This window comes from Cannabis sativa, chromosome 4 (assembly GCF_029168945.1).
Source record: "Cannabis sativa cultivar Pink pepper isolate KNU-18-1 chromosome 4, ASM2916894v1, whole genome shotgun sequence".
Classification (NCBI taxonomy): domain Eukaryota; kingdom Viridiplantae; phylum Streptophyta; class Magnoliopsida; order Rosales; family Cannabaceae; genus Cannabis; species Cannabis sativa.
In genome coordinates this window covers 3,759,693-3,787,013 of record NC_083604.1, presented here as the reverse complement: position 1 = coordinate 3,787,013, position 27,321 = coordinate 3,759,693, and the positions used below count along the sequence as shown (strand labels likewise).

The following is a 27,321-nucleotide window of genomic DNA, read 5'->3' as shown; positions in this document are numbered from 1 at the left end:
AGATCGGTGCAGGTCCCCCAATTATCTACCAATCTCTGTCTCCTGGTGGATGGTTCCTTTCTTGAAGGAAATTTCGGCTGTGCTATGGTGTCGATCTCGAGGAGCTCGTCCGAGTGGTGGACCGGTGTCTCCTCCGGCTCTTGCAATTCGGCCTTGGAAGCGGAAATGATGGCGGTCATCCATGGACTGCAATGGGCTATTCAAAATCGGTTGGATGATTTAACTGTTGTCTCCGATTCCAAAATTCTGGTGGAAGCTATTCGGATGAGGAAAGCTCCAGAATGGATTTCGTTTGTTGCCTTTAATGTTATTTTGAATTTACTTTCTGCCTTTTCTTATTGTAAGTTTGCTTTTGTTAAAAGAGATATTATCGGTTATGTTGACCGTTTGGCAAAGTCCACACGCCGTGATTTGGGTGTCTGGCAGGTTGTTAAAGGGGAGGGATTACCCCCTGTGAATCCCAAACTATTCTGGGCTTAATCTATGAACTGAGGTTCTTTCAAAAAAAAAATAAAAAATAAAAAATAATTTATTGAATACTTGAACTAATAGCTCCAAAAAAAAATGCTCATCATACATAAAAAATCACTCTAATTTAAATTGAAAATTCCACAACGAGTTAATAATAAGTAAATATCATGCTTCATAAATGTCCGTATCTAAAATTTCAAACAATAAATAAACAATCCATAAAATGTTCATAAAAGAGTCCATAAGTCTCACACAAATTTTATAAAAACATCTATTGAAAATCCAATAACTTGACAGAAATTAAACTTCAAATGTTATTCTCCAATGCCATACATTTCTGTCAAAAGAAAACATATTAGTTACAATATATTTAAAAATATAGTATAATTAACAACAAAATATAAGAAAGGAAAAGATAATAACCTATGCTACAATAGTATCATTTAGGACTAATAAGCTCCACACTAATTCATGATTGTGATTTAAAATTCCAATTACCCCAATATTGACAGAAAGCTAATAACACAACCTTGATCTAAGTCATATCATAATAAATAATTCTGATTCACAAGAATTAGTATATCCACAAAAGAAAAAACCTGATTTGTATCATCAAATAATTGGATCATACAAATATACAAAATTCAGCAAAATAATATTATAATCCAAAGAAGTCAATTTATATCTCACTCGCTCTATAACCCTTAAAAAATTCATGGCTGATTTTTTATTTTTATTTAATAAAATAATAAAATATTATTTATATATAATAAAATAATAATAAAACAAATCTCATTAATATTTAAATTAATATTTGAACTGATATTCTAGAAGAGAATTTTAATTTTATATACTTAAAAAATTAAAAAAAATTTATTATTAAACCAAAAACCTAAACTCTAAAAAAACTATGCCTTTTTTATCAAAACCCCAAAAATACCCCCCTCATAATTCACCCATTCTCTCTCTCTCTCTGCATCATCTCTCTCTCTCTCTTTCTCTCTCTCTCTCTCTCTCTCTCTCTCTCTCTCTCTCTATCTCTCTCTCTCTCTATCTCACATCCCAACCGCCCACCCTCACCACCACCTCCGACCTCCATCCTCCGACCTCCGACCCTCACCACCACCTCCGACCACCCGCACCAACACCCCGACCCAGCCCCACTCTCTCGGACCACCCAAAAGTCGCACCCCCTCAGTCCACTCTCTCTTCTTCTCTCTGAAATCGCAGAAAAAAAAAATTTCCCCCTAGGTCCGACCATCGGACCTATATGTTTTATTTTTTTTTTTTTTTTTGCGTTTTCAGAGAGAGGAAGAGAGACCCAAGTCTGATGGTCGGACCATGGGGTCCGATGGGTCCGATTGGTCGGACCCCATGGTTCAACCATCGGACCTAGGGGGAAATTTTTTTTTTTCTACGATTTCAGAGAGAAGAAGAGAGAGTGGGCTGAGGGGGTGCGACTTTTGGGTGGTTCGAGAGAGTGGGGTTGGGTCGAGGGTGTTGGTGCGGGTGGTCGGAGGTGGTGGTGAGGGTCGGAGGTCGGAGGATGGAGGTCGGAGGTGGTGGTGAGGGTGGGCGGTTGGGATGTGAGAGAGAGAGAGAGAGAGAGAGAGAGAGAGAGAGAGAGAGAGAGAGAGAGAGAGAGAGAGAGAGAGAGAGAGAGAGAGAGAGAGAGAGAGAGAGAGAGAGAATGGGTGAATTGTGAGGGGGTATTTTTGGGGTTTTGAAAAAAAAAGGCATAATTTTTTTAGGGTTTAAGTTTTTGGTTTAATAATAAATTTTTTTAATTTTTTAAGTATATAAAATCAAATTTCACTTCTAGAATCACAACCCAATGATTTAACGCCGTTAACTATGTTTTTTTTTTACTCGACTCATTTTGTGTATTTCTTTTTTCAAATCCATCCTCGTGAATGGAGCTTCAGAGATCAGTGATGATGAGGCTCTTTCTAGGGTTTCTGCTACCGTCTTTGGCACATATCTCAATTCATGGTAGATTCGTGGTGGAGAAGAACAGCTTGAGGGTAACATCACCAGACCGAATCAGGGGAACTCATGACATCGCCATTGGAAACCTAAAAAAAATCGATTGAAAATTGACATCGATTTGGGTGGAAATAGTGATGTGGCCGGATTTCAGATTTCATTGGTCGGAAAGGGGTATACCTGCCACATTTGAGGTTCAGAAGTTGTGTCCCTTAGAATATATGGTTTAAAGAGATTTGTTGTAAGAAAATAAAATCTGTATTTGGTATATTAAATTCTTGTAATTCTATGGCTAACAATTTTGTTTTGTTTATCCAAGCTATACTTGGAATGAAGTGGTCTCTAATCACATATGCTCTAACTAAGCCATGATTTTGAAGGACTTTATGTTGGTGTCTATAAAATCTTACAGTGAAGAACAAGCACATTAACCTTGTAGGTAGTACTGTGCATCTGTTAAATTTGCACATTCTCTGTTTTGTTTTCTTGAACAACAAAGCTTCATTTTTTCCTTGATGTATATATATAGCAAGCAAGCTACTTTTGAGTTTTTTGGTGGCAGAGGCTCCTAACTTATAAAGTGATGACTAAGAGCATAATTTATCAAATAATACTATTTTTTGGTGGCAGAGGCTCTTAACTTATCGTATGATCTGGTTCAAACAGGGTAAGATGCGCAGCTTTTCTCTTCGATGATGAAAGAGCCATCTAGGACTATTTTGGTGAATTCTTTTAGAATTTAGGTGAATTGTCTCAGAGTAACACTATGGCACCATAGGTTAGATATAATCTCCAATGTGATTGCTTTGTATCTCAATTTCAATGTGTGATTAAGTTTTTTCTTAATAACTATAATTGTTGTATATATTTAATGAAATTTGGTAAGCGTATTTATGTATATCCTTGAATCATTTTTATTTCATTGTTGTGTTTAAATATCTCTAATTAGTATCATAGATGATGATGTGGCCAAAATAGTTTTCAAAATCGAAGGCTTCTTCAGTATGAGAATTCGTTGACAACAGCGACTGATGTTATGGTGGCTCAAGACAGCTTCGGTAAATATAAGTCTATCTCGGATGGTCTAAGAGAGTTGTGGTGTATGTGAAATTTTGTGTTTATAACGCATATGTGGAAATTGGGTAAGATGTGTTTATCATTGAATGGATATTTGAATTGAGGTATTTTTTCTTCAAAATTTTTATGGGTTTTGCTTAGAACTATAAATATATGCTATTTTGTATTTTATTCTGATAAATAGACTAAAAAATTTTACAGTCTGCTATTTCCTCTTTCACCTCGTTTGCTTGTATGCTCTTGTTGCCCCTTACAAATCATAATGGTACATGTTATTTTTATGTTTTGATCTCATCTTAGGGATAGAAAATGAATTCCATGATTTTATTTACTTTTTTTTCTACCGAACACTTGTACTTTTTAGGTTTTTGGCTTTTTCTTATTGATTTTGTGGCCGTTTCAGAGTTTTTACTGTAAGTTTTCTTTTGTTTCATTTATCCTCTCTGAAATAAGTTTAAAAAGTATTGTAGTAGTACATATGTGTGTATGCTATTTGATGAAGTCACTATGTGATTATATTTGATAATAACTGTACGTTTATTTCTTTTCACGATGAATACCAATCGTCTAATTTCTTGTTTAGGGTTTGGTTAGCAGATCATTATATTCTACGATAGAAAATTTGATATCGGTTGGGTCAAGTGCGGTGCTCAAATCACCGTTGTCATCTTATCACCAGCGGGAATTCCTCATGCTTTCGGGCACACTTCAGTGGATGAAGTTCTCCAACACTATTTTTAATAATAATGCTGATCATCAATTAATATCTAAGATCAATAATTCAATTTTAAATCATTAATAATAACAATGACTAAATATCTAGAAAAATATATAGAGAATATATAAAGAATCACGTAAAGAAACATCAATTAAAATATAATGAAAGGGAAGTGAGAAGTAGATCTGGCTTAATTTTATTGGGCTAGAAGGGAACTAATTAAGGCTAAAGTTTCACATTAATAAAAGAAACAGAAATTATAGAGATACATAAAAAAAATTGATTAACAATTAATTAATTATAAAACAAAATATGTAGTGAATCAATAAATGTGAACTCAGACTAAATAATAATAAAAAAAGTCTAACCTGATTATAGAGTTCACATTTATTTAGTCTAATGAAATATACTGGAGATGTGTAGTTTTTAAAAAATTAAATAGTTTTACATGCTTTTCATAAGTTGATTTTTTAATTAAATAAATTATGCACACCATGTCTAATCATCTTACATGAAAATACATCACTGTTTGCAGGAACACCGTCGCTTTGTCGACACTACCATATTGAATTTATCAAAGAAAAAATAGATAATCCAGATATATGCGGACCCGGCTAGAATGAAAAGTGCAAAATACAAAAATTACACTATTGTCTCTATCAAAGAAAATGAAGATTGAAATCCATCAATGACTATCATTAGTTTTCTTATCTACAATTTTTAAAAGCGGACAAAATAAGAGTTCACCACTCAAATATCAAAAGCTTAATGTTAGTAGACAAAAAAGTATACAATCGGTTAATTTACTGTTGAAATTGTCAATACTCTACTAATAAATGCTATATTTTCAGAATTTTGCTTGTACACGCGTTGCAACAAATTATTATTTCATAAATATATTTTTTTTCCTTAAAAATGAACACAGTGTAATGATGTTGAACCTATTAACTAATAATATTTTTTTAAAATTTTTAATTGTATTACTTTTTAATAACGTAGAAAAAAATTAGCATAAAATTTAGTATACGTGCCCCGCACGTAACTTTTTGCTAGTATATATATATATACTAGATAGATGTTACGTGTCAAGTCACGCATGTTAATTTTATTTTAGTTTTTATTTTTTTAATATCCTAATCTTAAATTAATAATATTCAATGTAGTGGTAATCATTGAAATTTGAAAACATAATAGTGATTTAAATAAAAATAAAAAAAAAGTCAGCCAATAATTTCTCATAAATAAAAAATTTTAATATTTTATATAGAATAAATGTGAGCCAAACAATTATAATCTGATCGAGCTAAAAAAACAAATAATAAAATTCTTTAGCAATATATATATATATAATATATAAATAGTACTAAATTCTTATTTAGAATAAGTATATTTAGAAAACCTAATCGTAGATGTATAACAGTAAAAACCAATCTTTTTTTTTTTTTTTTTGATGTAATGAGATTTATTTTATTATATATAAATAAAAAGTGAATGTCTCATAAATCATTTTATTTTTAATAATAAATTATTTTATTTTTAATAGAAATAAAAAGTGACCCATGAATTTCTCATAAACCAATAATTATGTTATATAGTCACTTTATATAGAATAGATAGATATGTACCTGTTTGGCAATGGATTTGGAGAAAAGTGCACAAACGGATAGCATAAATACAAGATAAAACAATGAATGAAAAGGATTGGCTGTCATATCTTCCATGCTGCACAATAAATGAATCAAAATCTTCAGTTCAGTAATATTAATATTTAAAATAATTAAGAGAGAAAATCTTTAATTAGTTACTTTGAAGGTGCAGTAATATAATAAATTATACCCCGAACAACATTGACATTCTCAGACTTAATCCATTTTCTCAAAAGATTTATAACAAAGTTTGCACTGTACCTCCTGTAGATCAGTAATTATAAATAATAAAAAGAGGTTAATCAATAAAATCTATCTGTCTATTTAAAATCAAAATTATTATGTTTCAATCTGCGATATAAAATTGTGTAACAATATATGAAACAGTATGATACAAATCAATTGACTTAATAGGTAACTAATTAACCCAACTTCTGATATAAAATTATGATGTTAAACGCAATCAATTAATCTAAATTATAAATATTGAAGGACTGAGCCGAGAAAAGAGATAAAGGGTCGAGCGAGAGAGATATTTGAGGATATGCGTTATTCTGAGCAGAGGTTTATATATGATTAATAGTAACGCTCAGAAAAAAAGTATTCTAATATCGACGTGGGACAATATTCTCTAATTCCTCTCAAGATGGTGGCTATTTTTGCTAGGTGTAGATCGAAAGCTCACAGTTATATAATTTGATACCACGTCGAATCACGCGATTCCATCTCAAAACCAATTGATCATGACCTGAGAAATTTACGTATTCTTATATATGATTCAATATTTTCACATTTAATCCACATATTCTCCAATAGGACCCATCCACCTCACTGGTGGCCCCAGCTTGTTTGTTGATGCAGCTGTAAGAGGATTGCTCAGTTTTGGGGCTGCCATTCTTTGCAATGGTGGTGATTCTTCGTATGACCTTTTTACCTCAAAGATTATTATATTGGCCCAAAATGAATTGCAATAATGAAACTAGTAGAGATTAGTTACAAGAGGAACTTTCTTATTAAAATAACATTTCCAAAAGTCAAGCTGCCCACTGAGGCTCAGAGATCATATTCGATTGAGTCAACTCAAAGAGGAGACAGACTTTAAATCTGAATTTAAAGAATAACCAATTTCAATTCAAGGAAGAAGAAGATTGAGTATCCAACAATGAAGGTATTTGATATCCTTAAAGAAACTCTCACAATTTTTCACAAAAACACCAACTTTATTTTCTTCACCATTCTAACATCACTGCCTCTGTTTTGTTTCTTAATTTACTATGAAACCTTCCTCCAAAAATTCCTGTCTCAAAGTACTGAAAATCTCCCATTACCAAAAAAGACAGGTCTTTTTATTCCTTCACTTGGTAACCCATGGCTTTTACCAATTGATATGTTTAGAAATATAAACAAGTACCATTTTAATGAGCTTTTTCAAATGTGTTTTCTCTATTTGGTACCCCTTCATCTCCTAGAGTTCATTAACTTAATTTTCACTGTTGATTTGTCTTCAAAAATTTACAGAGAAGAAAAAGCTTTGACATTTTTTGATATGTTTCATCTAAGGATCGAAAAAGTCAGATTAAGAGCCACTTTTGTTACATTTCTCTATGTTGTGTTCTTATCCACATGTACTCTTCTCGGGTTTATTTGGTTACTAGTAACCTATTCTGCTGTTTTTAGGCTCTTCTTCACACCTGAAAGAAGTGGAATTGTTTTGAATAATTTTGAAAGGGTATCTTCATTGGGATTTAATCTTTTCCATCATCTAATTTATGGGTCAAATCTATTATTCTTGGTGATAATCTACTTGCCTTGGTGTGCTATATGGAACTTGGGTCTTGTGATTTCAATCCTGGAAGGGATTTGTGGGATCAAAGCTTTAGGCTCAGCAGCTTATCTTAGCCTAAGGAATACTCAGAATGGAGTTGGTTTGGTGCTTATTTTCACTATTTGGGAATTGGGTTTGAGGGCACTATGCCTCTACTTTGGCTGCTATAAAACATGGTTTGGGATTATTGGTTTGATCAGTTTGTTATGCTTGGGAAATGCAGTTAAATGGGCCTCTTTTGTTGTGTATTTTCAAGATTGCATATGGCGAGTTTCTAAGAAGAAAACTGGTGAGGAACAAGGTTAAAGCATTGTTTGTCTAAAGTGGCAATTGAATTGTAACAATAGATTATTAATTAATTTTGTTTTGACGAGAATTAAAGATTTATTTAACGTAGAGTGGAATATGTATATAGAATTTTTTTTCATTTTTTTTAATATTTTTACGGAAATTCATGTAACAACTCATATAACAATTGAATTAATGTAGCAATATAAATCGCAATTTAAATTCATATAGTAACTTATATAATAATTATTATTATTTTTTTTTTAAAAAAACTTATATAACAATTATTAGAGCAACCCAAACTGTAAAAATAAATAAAAAAAAAATAAGTGCATATACTATACATAATGCAACTTGTTTTGATAAAGTTTGAATTTTGTTTTGATGAGAATTAAAGATTTGTATGGTAAAATGTATATAATCCAGTCCAATTCTATTTTTTAGTGCATAATTGATGCACTTGGTTGGGGGGTTTGCTGTCTTATTTATCTTTTATGTAAAGTTGATTAAAATTTAAAAGAAAAAGAGAAAAAATATTTCACATTTCATTTAATTTAGTCTTCATTTACGTTTTACTAAGTTATTATTCTTTTTTCTTTTTAGTATGGTAAGAGATAAGAATATTTAATTTGCATTTAGGAGGAATTTTACTAGAAAAACATTGCTATTAGCTCTAGTATAATAGGATAGAAAAATATCAATGTCATTGATGAATATATTTTTAGAATCACCTTTATTTTTACCTAAAATTAGTGTATCTCATTTTTCAATTTAGGTTTAAAAAAGGAATAGTTAAAATTCATTTAGTAGGAATTGTATAGAAATATAGGTATTTGTAAAATAGGATAGGCTAGATATATTACTGTTTATTTATGAATATTTTTTTGAATCACCATTATGTCTTATAATTTTTTTTTTTTTGAAAGGAAACCGATACAGGTTAAAATAACAAAGGTAATAAAGTTACGTAAGCAGAGGAGGATTTTCTTCCATCTATAACAGTTCATTGTCTATCCTAAGGGCATGCAGAGATACCCTAGGAGAACTAGACAATAAAACCATAATATTAGAAAAAAAAACCTCAAAACTGAGAGTTGTCACTTCCGATCCACTAGTAGAACACCTACAAAATAAAGAGAAAATTAATACATAATCAATATTTAATAAAAAAAAATGAAATTTCCCTTACAAAAAAATAAAATAAAATATGAAATTTTATGTAAATAGTCACAAAATTCTCTAATGTAAATACTAGAACTTAGCTATTGTTGACGGTGACTACACTACATTTGATGTGTTATTATTAGACTAAACTAACCTTACAAAATTAAAACTAGTCATATAATAACTTTACAAAAACTAAAAACTAGCCATATGTTAGCCTTACAAAACTAAAACTAGTTATACTGGCCTTACAAAATTTAAATTAGCCATACTGGCTTTACAAAACCAAAAACTAACCATACTAGCCTTACAACACCCAAAACTAGTCATACTAGCCTTACAACACCCAAAACTAGCCATACTGGCTTTACAAAACCAAAAACTAGCCACATTGGCGTACAAAAGAAAACTAGCCACATTGGCCTTACAAAAAAACTAACCACATTGGTCTTACAAAATTAAAAAAAAAAAAACAAGCCACTTACAAAACTAGACATATTGCCTTACAAAAACCAAAAGACACATTAACCATAAAAACTAAAAAGTCATATTAGTCATAATTAAAATAACAAAGATGATAAAAAAGTAGGTTATCTTAATTTTTATTTTTATTTTTATAAAATAAAATAATAATTCTTACTTTATATATACTTTACTTATGGAAAGTAATTTAAAAAATTACCATTGAATAATTTTTCTATATATAAAAATATACAAAAGGAAAACTCAATAAATAAAATGTATATAAAAAGATATGAAATGAAATAATCAAAACAATTAGAATTCTATTTAAGATAGACTACACAAAATTAAGAAGGTTAAAAATAAATAATTAAAATACACTGAATAACTCCCAAATTTATAATTATGGTTATATAATTACGTTATAAAATACACAATTAAAGACATTTAAAATACTTAATTCTATAAGTTGAAAATATATAAAGTCAAATTGATTAATGTGAAAATTAAAATATAATTAAAATATATATAGTAACAAAATATAATTAAGAAAATTTATTAAAATGACTGGCAAGATTAAAAATAAATGCCCAAGAATTTCTCTCCATTAATAGGGAATTACATCTATTACCCTTGCCAACCTCACCACCACCTTCGCAAGCCGCAAAACCACCACCGGAAACTGGTCCGTGAATGATAGTCAATTCTTGCATAAGAGCTAAGGCACAAAACAAAAACAATACATGCATATCTGTATATAATATATACATATATACATAAAACAAAATAAACAATATGAATACATATGGCAAAAACATGTTTAATTACTTTTCATCCACACTCCTTTAAATCTCATCTGATGAGCTTCGTTTGAAGAAGGCTTGCACGGCTCGGCAAGAAAGACAGCGTCGTCATCTCCATTTGTCTAGATCTAGGGTTTCCATTCCCTCCCATAAGGACATACCGTAAGAAACGAATCGTGGGAGACCCAATTCGGACGCCAAATCTAAGGTCCACCATAAGAACCCATCAGAGACGATGAAGCTCGGAGAAGGATAATTTTTCCGGGAAAGATTGATGAAACATGCTTCGCCTTGCCTTGCTTTGGTTTCATTACAAAACATGGGGAAAATGTTAAATTAAAACATTAGGCAATTTCGAGCACCACCAGAAGTGATAGTCAAGCCATATTCCATTATGTCTTATAATTAAATATTAATAATGGGCAATCTATCATGGAGATATAATATCATGGTCGTCTTAAATATTTTGGAGGCCCTGTTCTAATTTAAAATTTGGGCCCTACAAAATAATGTAATTTATAAATAATATTTTTAAATATTATCATTCATTTATATATTTTACAAAACACCAACAAATTCCAACTATTTATAAAAATTGTTATTGATTCCAATAGAACAAAAAAAATATAAAAAAAAAAGAATATAAAAAATTTGAAAAAAATAATAAATAGCAGTAATAGATTTTTTTTTTTACTTAAAAGCATTAATAGAATTGAAAATGAGCTTTGAGTATTGGGATAGAAATGACTAATGACAAATTGTTAGCTCTTTCAAAAGTTAGGTTCATTAAAAAAAATTATTAGGCATTAAAGAAAACAATATATTGGGCCTTTTATTTTTTTGGGTCTTGTGCAGTAGCCCATTTTGCACTCCATCATGGCCGGCCATGTATAATATAAGCAGATATATTGATCTCATTTATGATTATGAACATTTTTTTTTAAAAAAAAAAAAACGATAAAGGTTAAATTAAAATAATAATGGTAACAAAGTTACGCAATTAATGAATAATTTTATTTCATTTACTGTCTATCCTAAGGGCATGCAGAGATATCTAGAAGAACTAGATAATAAAACCTTAATAAAAAAAAATCAAAATTAAAAGTTGTGACTTCTGACCCCACCAATAAAATAACTACAAAATAAAGAAAAAAAAAATATAACAAATGTTGATGGTGAAAATTCGTCAACTAAATTATAGCTGAAAAATCAAAACTTGGATGTAAGACCTAAGACTAAGATGAAGATTTGGAAATATGGAAACTTAAAAAAGAAATGTAAAATAACTATGGAGAAAGATAGAAGTGTATATTTCTCTAAGTCAAGTGTTACAATAATTTTACAACCTCCTCTCACATCTGAGAATAGAGTATTTATAGGCTCTAATGGCCTGGAATACACTTGTTTTTCTCAAGGGACAAGTTAGGCTTATGTGGCTGTGAGTTGCGAGTGCAGGACACCTTGTACTATTGTTGGGTGTCGGGTGGTCCCAAATTTTGGAGTAGTGGTCGCAAGGTACTTGTTGTCGGGACATAAGGGGCTACAGAGGAAGTGCCTCCACTACTTGTACCCCCTCGTCTCCAAGTCACGTTGAAGGTATGACCGTACTCCATTTCGTATCCTTCCGCTTACATGCCTCGTCTTTGGATTCCTCTCCTAATGGATTTCTCTCCAACACTTAGCCAAATTCTCACACACTCATCACTCCCACGTCTCGCACGCCCCACAGCTCCCACGGACATCTCGCACCATTGCTCGCACGCACCACCGCTCGTAGGGAAATTTCGCACCACGACTCGTGCGGATGTCTCGCATGCACCACGACTCACGTGGACGCCTAACACCACGGCTTGTGCAGACGTCTCGCACGCACCACAGCTCGCAAGGACATCTCGCCCCATGACTCACACAAATGCTCCACGACTAGCAAAAATACTCCACGACTTGCACAAATGCTCCATGACTCGCACAAATGCTACACGACTCGCACAAAGGCACCACAGCTAGCACACTTTACTTGTCTTAGTGTTTTGGCCATAACTTTCTCGATATATGTAGGAATTGGATGATTCAAAATGCTTTAGAAAGATAGGAAAGAGATCTATGGATTTGATGTTCATGACATGATCTAATTCTAAATGCATCCTTATTAAAATCCTCTAAGAACTTCCACTTATTTAATTGGCCTTACTAACTCTACTTGCACCCACCTACCTCCATCGAAAATACCACAAACAATCACAAATGCACGATGGACCTTTCAAAATCTTCATAGAGTGATGTTTTCTCCTTTGTGCTTTCCCAACTTATCCAACACTCTGCTTGCGGGCGACCATGAGGTCGATTTTTGAAATGCTTGGACAAGTCTCTGTGGATCGTAAATATCGATTCTTGGAGTTAACATCAGGTTAATCGCTGACTAATCTCGAAGGTTAGCTTTGCTAATTTTTAGGGTTAACAACAAATATTTAATACAATATAAAATTTTATATAAATAGTCACATATAATTCTCTCATGTAAAGATTAGACTTTATTTATTCTCATCTCCATTATTGAAAGTGACTACAATACATCTAATGTGTTATTATTAGACCAAAATAACCTTACAAAATCAAAACTAGTAATATAATGGCTTTACAAAACTAAAACTAATCATACTAGCCTATAAAACTAAAACTAGCCATAATGACCTTACAAAACCAAAACTAGCCATACTGATCTTACAAAAATCAAAACTAGCTACATTTTTCGTTCAAAAAAAATACTAGCCACATTTTCCATATAAAATAAAGCTAGCCACATGACCTTACTAAATAAAAAGCAAGCCATTTACAAAACTAGACATATTGCCTTACAAAACAAAAAAGCCACATTAGCCATAAAAACAATAAAGCTCATCTGATTATGGAACTTTTTTAATTCACCATTAAGCTTATAATTAAATAATTACCATTTATGAAAATATATTCACCATTTTTTTTGTAGAGAAAATGAAAATATCTATTAATAGGTAAATCGGACAAAATTCATTACATGAAAATATAGCTCAAAGAGCAAAATTATGAAAATTAGACATACAAGTCGTTTACAATAATATGAAAGAAAACCCTAACAACAACCTCAACTAGGGATCCAATAAGCCACTAGCGATCAAGCATTGAAGATGTGTAAAACTAAATGAACATCTGATGGAATTCACCTATCAATGACTATCAGCCAATGATCTTCTAATAAAATTGGGACATAACAACCCTATTGTCCAATCAATCTAGAATGAAAAGAAATAATCAAACGACCAACCATAGCGATAACAATCGTACTAAATTACCATTACTACAAACTGTACTTTTCTTATCAATTTTAAACTGACACTTATACTTTTAGTATTGGGTTTGTGACAAAAGGTCAAATTTTTTGTGTCGGTTTAGAGAGTTTTGGTATCATTTTACAACAGACACTATAAAGTACACATATATGTTTTTTCTTTTAGTTTCGATTTAAAACTGACACCATTGAATTTTGGTGTTATTTTATAACTGACACTAAAAGAACCTGATTTGTCCGGTGTTAGTACAAGTTATCTATAATATGAAAGTATTGCAATCCGCCTTTGGTGGTGACGTTGAAGATTATAAATAATTTTTATCTTCTTTTAATATTTTTTTTTTTAATTTTTGTCAAACGATATGCTAATTGGATTGTTCACCTTGTGGTTAGACATTCTAAGTTATATGATGATTGTGTTTTTCGAAGTCTTATCTCTCTTCTAATGTTGTTGTCATCGTTGAGGCCGAATTAGTCTAATTGAATGAAATTTTCAATTCAAAAAACAAAAAAACATAAAATTGATAAAACTGTTGATTATTTATTAAAATATGTTTTAATAAAAATATTATATTATTAATAATTTCTAAATCAATAGTATATTAAACATATACCTAATTAAATTTATAATAAATCATACTAAAATAAACAATAAATCTATAAACCATAATAAAAAAAAATAATATATTTTTGTGTAAAACTATTAATTATTTATTTAATTTTGTTTATTTATTTTTTAATGAAGGTCTTATATTTATAATAAATCATAAATTTATAGTAACTTATATAAAAAAAAATTAATTTAATAATCTTAATAGTTTAAAAAAAATTTTAATAGTAATGTGAAAATTTAAGAATAAAAATCTTTCAAGAATTATATAAGTAGAGGTAAAAGCTTATCCAACCGGACCACGTCAGAATAAAGATTTCCACCCAACCGGGGAAAGAAATTGCTATAATGAGTTTAATTCGGTTGTGTTCCCCAAATAAAGGAAGGATCAAATTTTTTATATATTTTGTAAACATTTATTTAAAAGAGAATATTTTAGGTGAAAGTACTCCAATAATACATATGACTATCTGTGCACTTAATATGGACCATTCGATTGTTCTCATTTTGGATCATGATTTCGATTTGATCGATGACTCGGAGACCTTAAATTAGAATATTTTAATTTTTTTTTTTAAAAAAATAATTGGGCCATACATGCGTGAAAAGTTGGATCCTTTATATGAATGAATGAATATTATATATATAATTGAAATTGTCCTAAAATTTAGAATTTCAAGTTTATTGATTTGACCAAGACTTGACCTTAAACTAATATATAAATTCTTAGAGCAGCTTCAAGGAGACTGCAAATTGATAGTTTAGTGTATATAATTGATCCAAAAAAGCACCAAATTGAGCAGCAAATTGTAGGATTCTCTACAGTGCACGGGATATATGTCGTGCACTGTAGCCACGGCATGTTTTGTTTTTTTTGTTTTTTTTAGTTTTTTTAATAATTTAATTAATATTTATATATATTTATATTATTATATTTGTAAAATTAAGAATTATTTTTTGGGAAATTTTTTAATACACATTTTTAAAAGTGATGTACGAATTTACTTCTATTTATTTCGGCACCCGACAAACTTTTTTAGTCTATTTTTTTTATATAGTAGTGTATATTATAAATATTTAAGACATCCTCTAAAATTTAAAAAAATTTAGAAATATTTAATACGCCGAAAATAATGCACTTCTTTAAAAGTGGTGCACTGATTTACTCCTACCTGTTTCGGCATTCGGGAGACTTGTTTAGTTTTTTTTTTTTTTATGGTCGTGTACATTATAGTTATCTAAAACATCCTGCAAAATTTTAAAAAATTTAAAAAAATTTAAAATGCCGAAAATAAAATTCAAACTTTCTGTTGCGTGACTCTTTTATTTAGAAGAATACATTGTAAAAGCACCTTATAATATTTTGTTTGTGTAAATTTAAATGTGAATATCATAAATTATTTTTTCTTTTAATTATAATTTAAGTAAAAATTTATTATATTTTTTTATTTTTTTTTAAATTAAATAATAAAAATAATTTTTAAAATTAAACACATATTATTTTTATTAATTAATATGATATTATTTTTTTATTTTATTAAAAAATTAATATAATAATAAGGAATATTTTTTTAGTGTAATTTTTGGTGTTGTGGTTGGAGTAGAAATAATTTTTGACACTAAATTTGGTGATAGTGTAACACCAAATTTGGTGTCTCCTTGGAGATGCTCTTAAGCTTACTACCTAGCTCAGTATATTATTTCTTTATGAAATCAATCAAAATTATTAGAAAAAATAGAGCAATTAGTAATTAGTAAAGAATCTTCTGTAAATCTCAGTGACATAAATGAACTTCTCTCTCTGCACTGCAAGTATTATCTGAAAAAGCTTTGACCTTAGAACTTAAATATCTACTCAGATAATAGGATGCCTAATGCTCTTTCAGTTTTAACTATTGTTTTACTAAATATTGTTTGAGGCCTTTTACAGCAACAAGCATTTTGATTATTTTTGGCTTGTATGGATTCCCATTTAGATTTTTAGTGACTTTCATCTGTTGCAGCTGCTAAAGCTAGAATTTTGCAACCAATAAAACATTCTTGATAGGACCGACCTTAAGTATAAGTAGGCTAGACCTATATTTAGAGTCCAAAATAGAAAATAAAAGATTTTATTGCGTTTTTATTTGAATAAAATTAAGTGTATTGTAAATAAAAAAATATTTATAGATTGGTTAGTTGAAGTGTATAACACATTACATAATGATGTCGGTTTGAGTTTTATGACATTCTTTTTTAATTTTTTTTTTCATATATTTCTAATAGTGAGGACCTTGAAATTTAAATAATCTTAAGCCCATATATTGTCCTGATTCCTAATTTGTATTATTTGCTTTGTTAAATTCGAATAACAAAGAAATATTGTAAAGGATATGTAAAATAACCACATATTCCATCATACCTTATAAGAAGCGAATCATGGAAAGTGAGCTTCACTCTTTCTTCTTTGAACTATAATCATAAAATAAACAAGAAATCACATGAAAATATAACCCCAAAAAACATTCCATTTCAAATTATCATTTGTCCTAATGTACTAAGTAGGATAACTCTACTAATTTTTCTTCTTCTTTAAATATTTGATCTAATTATTATGATAACATATTTTGTATCCTTATTCACACATGACTACTATTAAGTATATAAGAACTAATGATATAAGAATTTTATAGTTTTCAAATATTTCAAGTGTGAATCTTTTCTTTCATCATTTAGGAGCCGTTGTGAGATGAAAGTCTCATACAACATACTACAACTTCAGGTGACAAAGAGTTGTCATCGAGGTGCCAAATTTTTTCGTAGATGTGAGTTCTTAGAGAAAATCAGCATATTATCCTTAAAGTAATTTTTATTTATTAAATGACGGTCATTCTTCTCGGTATTATTAGATAACTGTAAATTGTAAGCACACACTTTTCCTCATAATTTTTATCTAGGGCTTCCTTCATTTACAATTCAAATCTATAATGTTAAAAATCTTACTTGATGAGTAATTTCAAGAAAATGTTTTTAACCATCAAAATAATAAGAAAAAACAAATAACTACATCAAATGTGTATAGCTATGTTCTTTACAAAATAAAGATACATATATATATGGGTGCACTTTTAATGGGTATTACTCAAGAATGAGTAAAATTTTAAAAAAATTGAGTTTTTATGCTTAATTTTTCTATCTAATTAGAAAAATCTCTTACTTTTACATCATATGGGCTGAGATTGTTCCATCTATTGGAAAAAAAATTGAAAAAAAAATTTCTAGCAAAAGAAAAAGATAAGTAAAAGTTAAGTTTCACTTAAATATTTTTATATGAACATATTTTTGATATAGTATAAACAGAGGTATTTTTTGATATTTTTTTTAATTAAGTAGTTAAACTAAGTATAAAAATTCAAATTTCTCTTTTATTATTTGTTATTAGATTAAAATTTGATGATTTAATATTTTTAAAATTAATATTTATCATTAAATTTGTTTAGTAACCATTCATGGTAATACTCATTAAAAAATAATTCATATATATGTTTATCAAAAAAAAATATTTATTTATATACATCTAATAGTATCTATTGTAAATGTGTACATACAAACAAAAATACATTATATTATCAAATATTTATTTAAATTTTAATATTTATATATAAATATATTAGTAAATTAGGATAAGGATCAACCCGTGATTAGCCCATCATCCATGTTATTCACAAGGCTGCAATTGCATAATGATTAAAGGCTCCCAACCCGTGAGTCCGACAACATGCTCAAACAATACGTCTATACTCCATAGATAACTATGTCACTTTTTCTATTCAAGGGAAAGAATAACATGTAATAGAAAACAAAGCCAAAAGCCAATTAAAAAAGTTTCATTGCCCTTTTCTTAAAAAACTTCCTTTCCGCAAAGTGCAAAATCAACTTCATAAAATACATCATCATCATCATCATCATCATAGACTTCTTTTTCACTTAAAACAATATATATCAACTTCAACATGTATTAACATAGGTATAGTAGAGACATGAACACGACAAGTCAAAACATAATAGTTTGAGATGTTTTTTAGAAGAGAAATTTAAATTTATATGCATATATTTAACATATATTAAATTTTTTGAATATAAATTTATCAAAATTAAAAAAATTAGCGCACTTTATATTAATACTCATAATACTCTTCTTTGCTTTCTTCTTTTTTAAATTCATTATCTATACTTCCTATTCTCATTCGATGGTGGTTCGATAGTGACTCGATAATAGCTTTTTTTTTTTTTTTTTTTATATATATATATATTTTTGTACAAAAAAATGATAACATCAGACTACCATTAGACCATATTATATATTTATAGATGTTAAGCTCCATTCATTAAGCTCGTCAGGAAGACATCATTTCACTGTCGGACCATATCTTACAGTTACATTTATAGGCAGCATCGGAGAGAGTCACTATTGGACTACCATCGAATCTTCGTCTTCAACCTTTACTCATTTTAACAACAGGAAGTTATCGAACGATAATCGGGCTGGCAAAAAAACCAATTTTCGGCTCAAATTCAACTATTTTTATTCCAAATCTAACATCAACTCACTATTAATAGACATTTATCATATGATTTATTCATTTAACAATATTGTCGATGGAGAAGTCGTTGGTCCATGTGGTCATTAGGTCTATGGGTCGTTGAGTCAATGGTTGCGGTGGTCGTGAAGAGAAGGGGCTGAGGTTGTGGGTGGAGTTCTTGGAGTGAGTGAAAAAAGGAAGAGAGAGGGTTAAGTTTTTGAAATAGAAGGGGTAAAATTGAATTTTATGAAATATTAGCTTATTCTACTAATATAAATTAATCTAGGTTAAAAAATAACTTTAATCCAAAAGAAAAAAAAAATAGATAAAAAAGTGAAATTGCACTTTTCAAAATTTAGGTGTTTCATAGTTTATACCTTCACGCAAAACTATGAAATTAGTACAAGTGGTCATAGATATTGGGGGACCTAATAGTCCAGAGATCGAATTCCATGTGTATCCCATGTGTAAGTCAAAAAAAATATAATATAATATAAAAACACTTTAAAAAGAAAAAAACTTCCACTCCCCAAATTGCAAAATCAACATCATAAGATAAATCATCATCATCATCTTCTTCTTCAATATTTAATAAATAAACAAAATAACTAAATAATTAAATATTGTTTTTCACTTCACTACTGACCATTAACAACAGTAGTAGTAGTAGAAGAAGACACATTATTACTCAAACCCCTTTCTTCTTCCTCACTCACTCTAAACTTTTTATAAATATCACCTTTATAAAATTCTTTGGTTCTATACACCAAAATCAACGACACCAAAGCTCCAAAGAAAGTCACCATAGCCAAAATGGAAAACGACAATTTATAACACTGTTTTCCAATACATACCAACTCCTTCACCGAATTTCGATCCAACCCTTTCCTTGTCAACTCCTTTAATGCTTCTCTGTCGTAAAGTGCTCCGGCGACTTTGACATTGAGAATGTAGGAGCCCAGAGGACTGGCTAACTGTCCACAATTGAACAATGTCGAGTAATATTTGAGCCCAAAAAGCTCTGAAATTATTGCGAAGAGCAGAGGTAATTGAGCTCCGAATGAGAACCCAATTATGATTGATGAAATGTAAACCGAACCCGGAATTGGAAATGCTATGAGGATATGACCAATGCATGAGAGGAGAAGAACAAATGTCATCATCAATGGCCGTGGGACTTTGTATTTGACTAAAAGAGCTTCTGAAACGAAACCAGAAAAGACACGACCGAAATAGTTCCAAATACTTACTAAGGAGACGAATGAACTAACGGTGTGAGTTGGGTAACCCAGTGATTCTCCGATCTGACCCAAGTTGTCAACGGCGGTTAAACTCGATCCTAGTCCACAAAGTGTAGCGAGGAAGAGAATGAGCATGTCTGCACTTAAGAGAGCTTGTAAAATGGTGTAGTCTTCTCCTCTGGGTGGAGGGTCAAACACTGTTAAGAAACAAGATTTCTTAGCTTTGGGGGAAAGAATGTCTTGATTCTGAATCTGTTTTACTTCTTTTGGGATTTCCAAAATGATCTGAGAAGGAGTGTGGTTAGGGACATTTTTGTTGAGATTCCATAGATGACGCTCTTCTCTAATGGCGATTAAAAGAGGTACAAAGAGTAAAAGACAAACAACAGTTGCACTCCCAGCATAAGCGGCTCTTGAGAATTGGGTCAATTTTTGAGCAATTATCATTGCCATAATGAAAATAGCCATAAACAGAGAAACATATAGGAAATGGTAAAAGACTCTAAGCTCATCCTTATTCGAACCTTTTCTCTTCTCTGGCTCCATAGTTCTAATTGTGTATACAAAAACAACAGATAAAGCTGCAGGTAACCAAGCTATGAGAAGAATCAAAGATTTAGAATCATCACCATAAATTGCATAATAGATCTGTGTCATAACAGCACCACTTAATCCCACAAACCCTTTCAAAAGACCCAACATGACTCCTCTGCTTTCTGGGAAATTCTTAACGCAAGTCACTAAAGCTCCCGTATTAGCGAAATTTTGCGAATTTGCTCCAATACAGATGTACATACACATTTGCCAGACTTTGGGTTTTGGGATTTTTCCTGCTACGGCGAGAAAGATCATGAAGTAACCGACGAAGTTCATGGCTGCACCGATTAGGAGGACGAACCAGGTGGGTGTGACCTCTGCAATTAGGCCAGAGAGAACTCCAACATTGGCTCCAAGGTCTTTAAAGAAGCCGATGAGATTTAGGGTCTTCTGGTCGTAACCGAGGGTGGCCTTGATTTGCTTGGAGTATACTCCGAACAGGTAGGTGGCTCCGGCGCCGAACATGATTAGGAATGAGGCGAAAACGCTGAACCATCGGCCTTTCAATACCTGAACTGCAAAACATGATGTTCTGGTGCCGGTGCCGGTGCCGGTACCGGTGGTGGAGAAATGGGTCGACCTCATTTTGTGATTTTGGTGGCAAAGGCCGAAGGTGAAGGAGTTGAATGAGGAGATTCACTTGAAAATTGGGATTACGGATCGATTTGGTTTTATGGTTTTTTTTTTTTAATATATAATTTTTTATTTATCCATTTGGTTTTTTTTTTTATGGTTTTTTGTTACTTTCTAAAAAAAATTGAGTTTTACTTATTTTTTTTTTCAATAATAGAAAAATAAGGAAAGTTTTAATCAGTTATAACATTACCGCGTAACACTCAACAAATAATTTAGTTGATGAATTTTTTTATTAATTTTTTTAGTAAAAAAATGAGATAATATATATTAACAACCTAACATATTAGGGTGAGGAATCTCATTCAAATATTTGTGGAAAAGAAATTGATCTTATCTCAATCTCGTTCCTCGTTTAGGCAAGAAAATCTCCCTCTTGTTAAGCATGCGGGGCCCATCAATTTTTTGATCTCTAAACTTGATTATGAAATTTTAGGATAAAATTACTAAACACCCATAATTTAATTATAATCAATTTTACAAATATGTTATTAGGAAAATAATCTTATAGCTGTAAATAAGTAATACAAATGTAAAATATAGTTTATTTTTTAAAAATTTACTCTAATAATATATGGACTTGTAATACAAATCAATGACAATATAACATGAGAAATTTACATCACAATAAATACTATATTATTATATTTATAACTAGAGAACGGAACCGCGTTTTGCGCGGTCTTTAGACATATATTTACATAATGATTTATATTATTATAAAAATCGTTAATTAAAATAATATTTATATTTATCTACTAAATATCAATTTTGTAGTATGTACAATGTTTATATTATTATAAAGTTCTAATTATTAAAATAATAAATATGTAGATAGTGGTGCATAAAACTATTAATAAATTATTCATCAAATAAATAGTGCAATATAATTTGTTAAAAAAAGTTGAATAATAATATAATATTCATAATATATACATTTATTTTTTATTTTGATTGGTGATGTATGTATTAATTTTATCTTTTATGTTTTATTATATTATTAAGTGATTATTAATAATTAGAAAATACATTCTTAAATAATAATTAATTTTATATTCAAATTTATATAACCAATAATTATTTCTATAGTTATTTTTTTATAATCTATATAGCTAAGAACTATTTATATTATTAGATAAATATTACTTTAGTGTGATTAAATCTATATATATAAACTATTTTTTTTTTATAGTTAAATTCTCATTTTCTTTGCGTTTTGTTTGAATTTTACAAATTATTAATAATACAATTTACGAATAACACTAAATATTTTTTTTTTTTTTACTAAAAAAAAATACATATACTTATTTTGGTAAAAGGAAGATATATATACTTCACATAAAATAAATGTGGAGGATATGAAAAAATATCATTGTAAAGGTGTATAAGTAAAATTAAAATTTAATAATTTTTTATAATTACTCAAACTTAAATCAATTATTTCTTTTTTGCCCTTTTTCAGTAAAAAAATGAGAAACAAATGATATATTATTGTTTTATTATTTAATAAATAATATGAAATAAAAAAAAACATGATTAAAGAATATATATATAAATATAATACTAAGATTAACAACAATAACAATAATATTTAATATATATATATATCTTTTTGATGAAAAATATATAATAAACTTTTCATTTTTTTTTCAATAAATTGAATATGAAATATGAGAATATTAAAAATACCACAATAATAATAATAATAATAATAATAATAATAAAATAATAATACATATATTTATAATATATACAGTTATGAAATGAAAAAACTATCAGTAATTATTTATTTAGATAATAATATTATCTTATTTTTTTATAATTAATTTTTCTCACGGTTGATTCTCTATATTCTTTTTATCTTTTAATTATTTACTATCATTATAAATAAATATTTCTTATTTAACTAATAGAGAAAATGAGCATATAAATATTTATTATTAAAGAAAAATAATAATTAAATTTTTTTTTATAAATGTGATAATTTTAAAAAAATAATAATAATAAAGAAAAAAAAAATGAAAAGCTTATACATAGAAAATCTATTTAAAGAGTAAGTTTTTATTTCATTATAGATTAATATTAGTGGTTAGGAATAATTATGTAATAATATATAAATTAGAGAAAAAGAAGAAAATAGATAAATATAGCTATATAACTATGAAAAATTTTGAGGATGTCACTCCTACGTATTTGAGGCTCTCCTTTATATATTAACTTTATGTATTAAGAAGTTGATTGAAGGTTTCACTCCTTCATATTTGAGGCTCTCCTTTATATATTAACTTTATGTATTAAGAAGTTAACTGAAGGTTATCAATAATAATAAAATATATACATATAAATAGAGTTACAAATAACAAAATAAAAAAGATATATTATAGAGTGAAACACACATGAAAATAGTAATTAAAATCAATTATACACATAAAAAAAATTCATTAAAACTGTATAAAAATAAAACATAATATATATGTTCTATATATATTGTATGTGTATATATAAATATATATTGTCTCGTATATATATAATATATGTATATATATATTTAAATCTTACTCAATAGGAATTGAAAGACTGGTTCAATTTGAATTTTCTGCGATAATGATCATACCTCTTCCATGGCTGTAAAATTACAAGAAAAAAAATTATTGCAGGAAGAAAAAAAAATTAGTTTAAAGCTTTAAAATATTCTTGAAAACTCTGAACTCCAAAGAGAACATATATAATAATAAAGATTTAAATTATCAATAGACGAACATAACTTAGTTGGGTGGAGTTGTGGAATCGACATAAAAATAATTAAAAAGAAAGGGTTTTTAATAAGAGGTTAATAAATTAATAATTAATATTAAATTGATTGGAGAAATGAAGAAGAATTGGTGGTTACAAATAGCAATTTAAATTAGTATAAAGGACATTTAAAAAATTGAAGGTGGAATACCAAAGTTCTCTTTTTTTTTTTGAGAGAATACCAAAGTTCTCTTGAACAGTCATATACATATATATAATATATGCTTTATAATTGTGATTTATTATATGCTTGTAATTGTAATTATAATTTATTTTACACGTGTTATTAATACTTTTTTTGAATAAATGCTAGAAATTTTAAGTGTCTTCTCACCTTTTATTATCATTAAGAATAATTAAAAATAATAAGAAAAATTAAGTAAATAGAAAAAGTAAAACAAAGCTCTTGGCAACATAACAAAATTATATAAATATATAGATATAACATGAATAGGCCAAATAAATAGTGGTAATGAATTCATTTAATTACATTTTATGCATTTATTATTTATATATATAAATGTATAAAAAACCATCATTAACTGTATTAATATTATTATATTGAATAATAAAATAGTTAAAAATAAAAAAATAAGAAAAATTGAGAAAATAGAAAAATAGAAAGAATGCTCATATAATCTGCCACCTCACATGCCCTAACAACAACATTATATAGATATATAGATTAAGAATAATTAAAAATAATAAGAAAAATTAAGTAAATAGAAAAAGTAAAACAAAGCTCTTGGCAACATAACAAAATTATATAAATATATAGATATAACATGAATAGGCCAAATAAATAGTGGTAATGAATTCATTTAATTACATTTTATGCATTTATTATTTATATATATAAATGTATAAAAAACCATCATTAACTGTATTAATATTATTATATTGAATAATAAAATAGTTAAAAATAAAAAAAATAAGAAAAATTGAGAAAATAGAAAAATAGAAAGAATGCTCATATAATCTGCCACCTCACATGCCCTAACAACAACATTATATAGATATATAGATTATGTTATTTTAAATATTTTATTATTAAATTTTAACTAATATGTTTATTTGCATTAAATAACTTGCATTATTTTTATTATTTTATTTTTATAACTTATATTTATCTTTGTATTATTATTTTTATTATTACATATTTTATGAGTTTTTATACCATTCATAGGGATTTTCATCTAATTCAATCTGCACTATTTTGCTCATAGTGTATCCGATCCGCACTAAGTGCGAATTTTATTTTTTGGATCCAATCTACAAAAGTGCAAATTAGATATGTTATTTTGGATTGGTTACTTTTTAATATTAAATTATTTAATATTTATAAAAAAAAATATTTTTCTTCACATAACTAGCAACAAAATAAAATAAATTATTGTTATTTTATGTCTCCAACAACAAACTAAAATAAATAAAATAATAAATAACAAATTTAAAAGAAGAAAAAAAAATTATATGTATAAAGAAATGTTTAATTTTATTTTAGATTGTTTGTAAAAAAAATATAATATAAGAATGGAATATATATAAATTTGATCTATTAAGTTTTAACTTTACATTAAAATATCGTTACTTTTACATGTGAATACGCATCCGAGGATTGGAATGACTATTTTATAACAACCCGTCAATTGTTAAAATTATATAGTTTTTTATTTCTTCAATAATTATTTTACGCAAAAAAAAAAAAAAGTTAAAAAATGAAGAAAAACAGTTGAAGGTAAGTGACTATTTCTACTAAGGGCCCGTTTGGTACGCAGGACTGGATTGGATTAGACAGGTTAATTTGTCCAATCCAGTGTTTGGGCATGTTAGAAGTCTGGATAACTAATCCAGTTAACCTCATCTGTCTGGGATTATTTATCCCATCTAGCAGGGTGGGATAAATAATCCCATGCAGGTGAGATTCTTTTTTATTATTGTTTTTTTAATTTAAATTTTATTAATATATTTTAAATTTAATAAGAATTTAAAGGCAATAATTATCGCACATTTATTTATACATTTTTTTTTTATCAAAAACTTATTCATTAAAATTAGTAAAAATGTATAATTTTGAATTATTATACATAAGTTTTTAAAATTTAGAATATTATTAATTAAATAATAGTTACTTAAATTGATTCTAAGAAAAAAATATGACAATAAAATTATATATTATTTTCAAATTACTAAAAAATTTATATAAATATTTTAAAAAATTAATATTTATATTAAATTAGTGTTTAAGATAAACAATTAAATATTATTCAAGTATTTTTATTTTATTATTTTAATTATTTATTAAATAAAAAATATGAAAAAATATTTTATTATATATTTATGATATATTCTTAATTATATATGATATATTATTTTTTTTGCTACGAATTATTTATTTATATTTATTTATTATTATATATTTTAATTTTAATTTATTATTATATATTTTTATTTAATTTAAGTTTTTTTTTTCTAAAAGGAAATAAATAAAATAGTCCAGTCCATTCTTAAACCAAACACAGGATTACTTTCAGCATAATCCAAAACAGGCCCTAATTGTATTTTCGAGGCGAGTTTATTGAGCACATTTATTATTTTATAATCCAAACTGGTTTATTTTCTAACTTTTTAATGTGTCATTAGCATATTAATTGCTCGAAATATAAGTATAACACTTGACAACTCTAAAAGTTTCTTACATAGTTTCAAATCACATTAAATTAATAACTTTTGGTAAAAATTAACTTTTTCTCAAAAAAAAAAAATAAATAAATAACAAAAAGAAAAAAAGAAAAATATCATGTGACCATCCATATTAAGAACATTTTACATAAAATTAATTTTAAAAATACATATAGTAAGAGTAACTACATTAGAGATGCTCTAATAGTATTAGTCTTATTATTTTTCTTTTCTCTTATTGCGAGGATATTGGAAACTCGTATAAGAAAATGTCGAATAAATTTTTTGCCAAAATTAAAGGAAAGACAACCTTAATAAGAGAAACAAATAATTCATTTTATAAGTTTGTTATTACGGGTAGTTTCTACAAAGTGAACGATTAAACTAATAATGTAGTATATATATAACACTTGAATTCTCAATGTAAATACTATTATT

General features: G+C 28.1%; 2 protein-coding genes and 1 long non-coding RNA gene across 3 annotated transcripts; 1 reads left to right on the top strand and 2 right to left on the bottom strand.

The window, feature by feature from the left end:
* Positions 1–558: 558 nt before the first annotated feature.
* LOC133036436 (uncharacterized) lies at positions 559–5,976 on the bottom strand. Its single transcript, XR_009687084.1, has 2 exons — positions 5,878–5,976; positions 559–808 (listed from the first exon to the last, which is right to left on the bottom strand). It is a non-coding gene; the product is annotated as an uncharacterized LOC133036436 (long non-coding RNA).
* A 732-nt stretch (positions 5,977–6,708) lies between these two features.
* Positions 6,709–8,236, top strand: LOC115714648 (uncharacterized). Its single transcript, XM_061113173.1, has one exon. It carries the CDS (start codon positions 7,061–7,063, stop codon positions 8,027–8,029), a length of 969 nt encoding a protein of 322 aa, XP_060969156.1. The 5' UTR covers positions 6,709–7,060; the 3' UTR covers positions 8,030–8,236.
* An 11,207-nt stretch (positions 8,237–19,443) lies between these two features.
* On the bottom strand, positions 19,444–21,648 carry LOC115715278 (uncharacterized). Its single transcript, XM_030644126.2, has one exon. It carries the CDS (start codon positions 21,358–21,360, stop codon positions 19,576–19,578), a length of 1,785 nt encoding a protein of 594 aa, XP_030499986.2. The 5' UTR covers positions 21,361–21,648; the 3' UTR covers positions 19,444–19,575.
* Positions 21,649–27,321: the final 5,673 nt, after the last annotated feature.

What these genes read in the sequence shown, in the direction of transcription:
- LOC115715278 (XM_030644126.2), bottom strand. Translation starts at nt 21,360, where the DNA reads ATGAGGTCGACCCATTTCTCCACCACCGGTACCGGCACCGGCACCGGC.
- LOC115714648 (XM_061113173.1), top strand. Translation starts at nt 7,061, where the DNA reads ATGAAGGTATTTGATATCCTTAAAGAAACTCTCACAATTTTTCACAAA.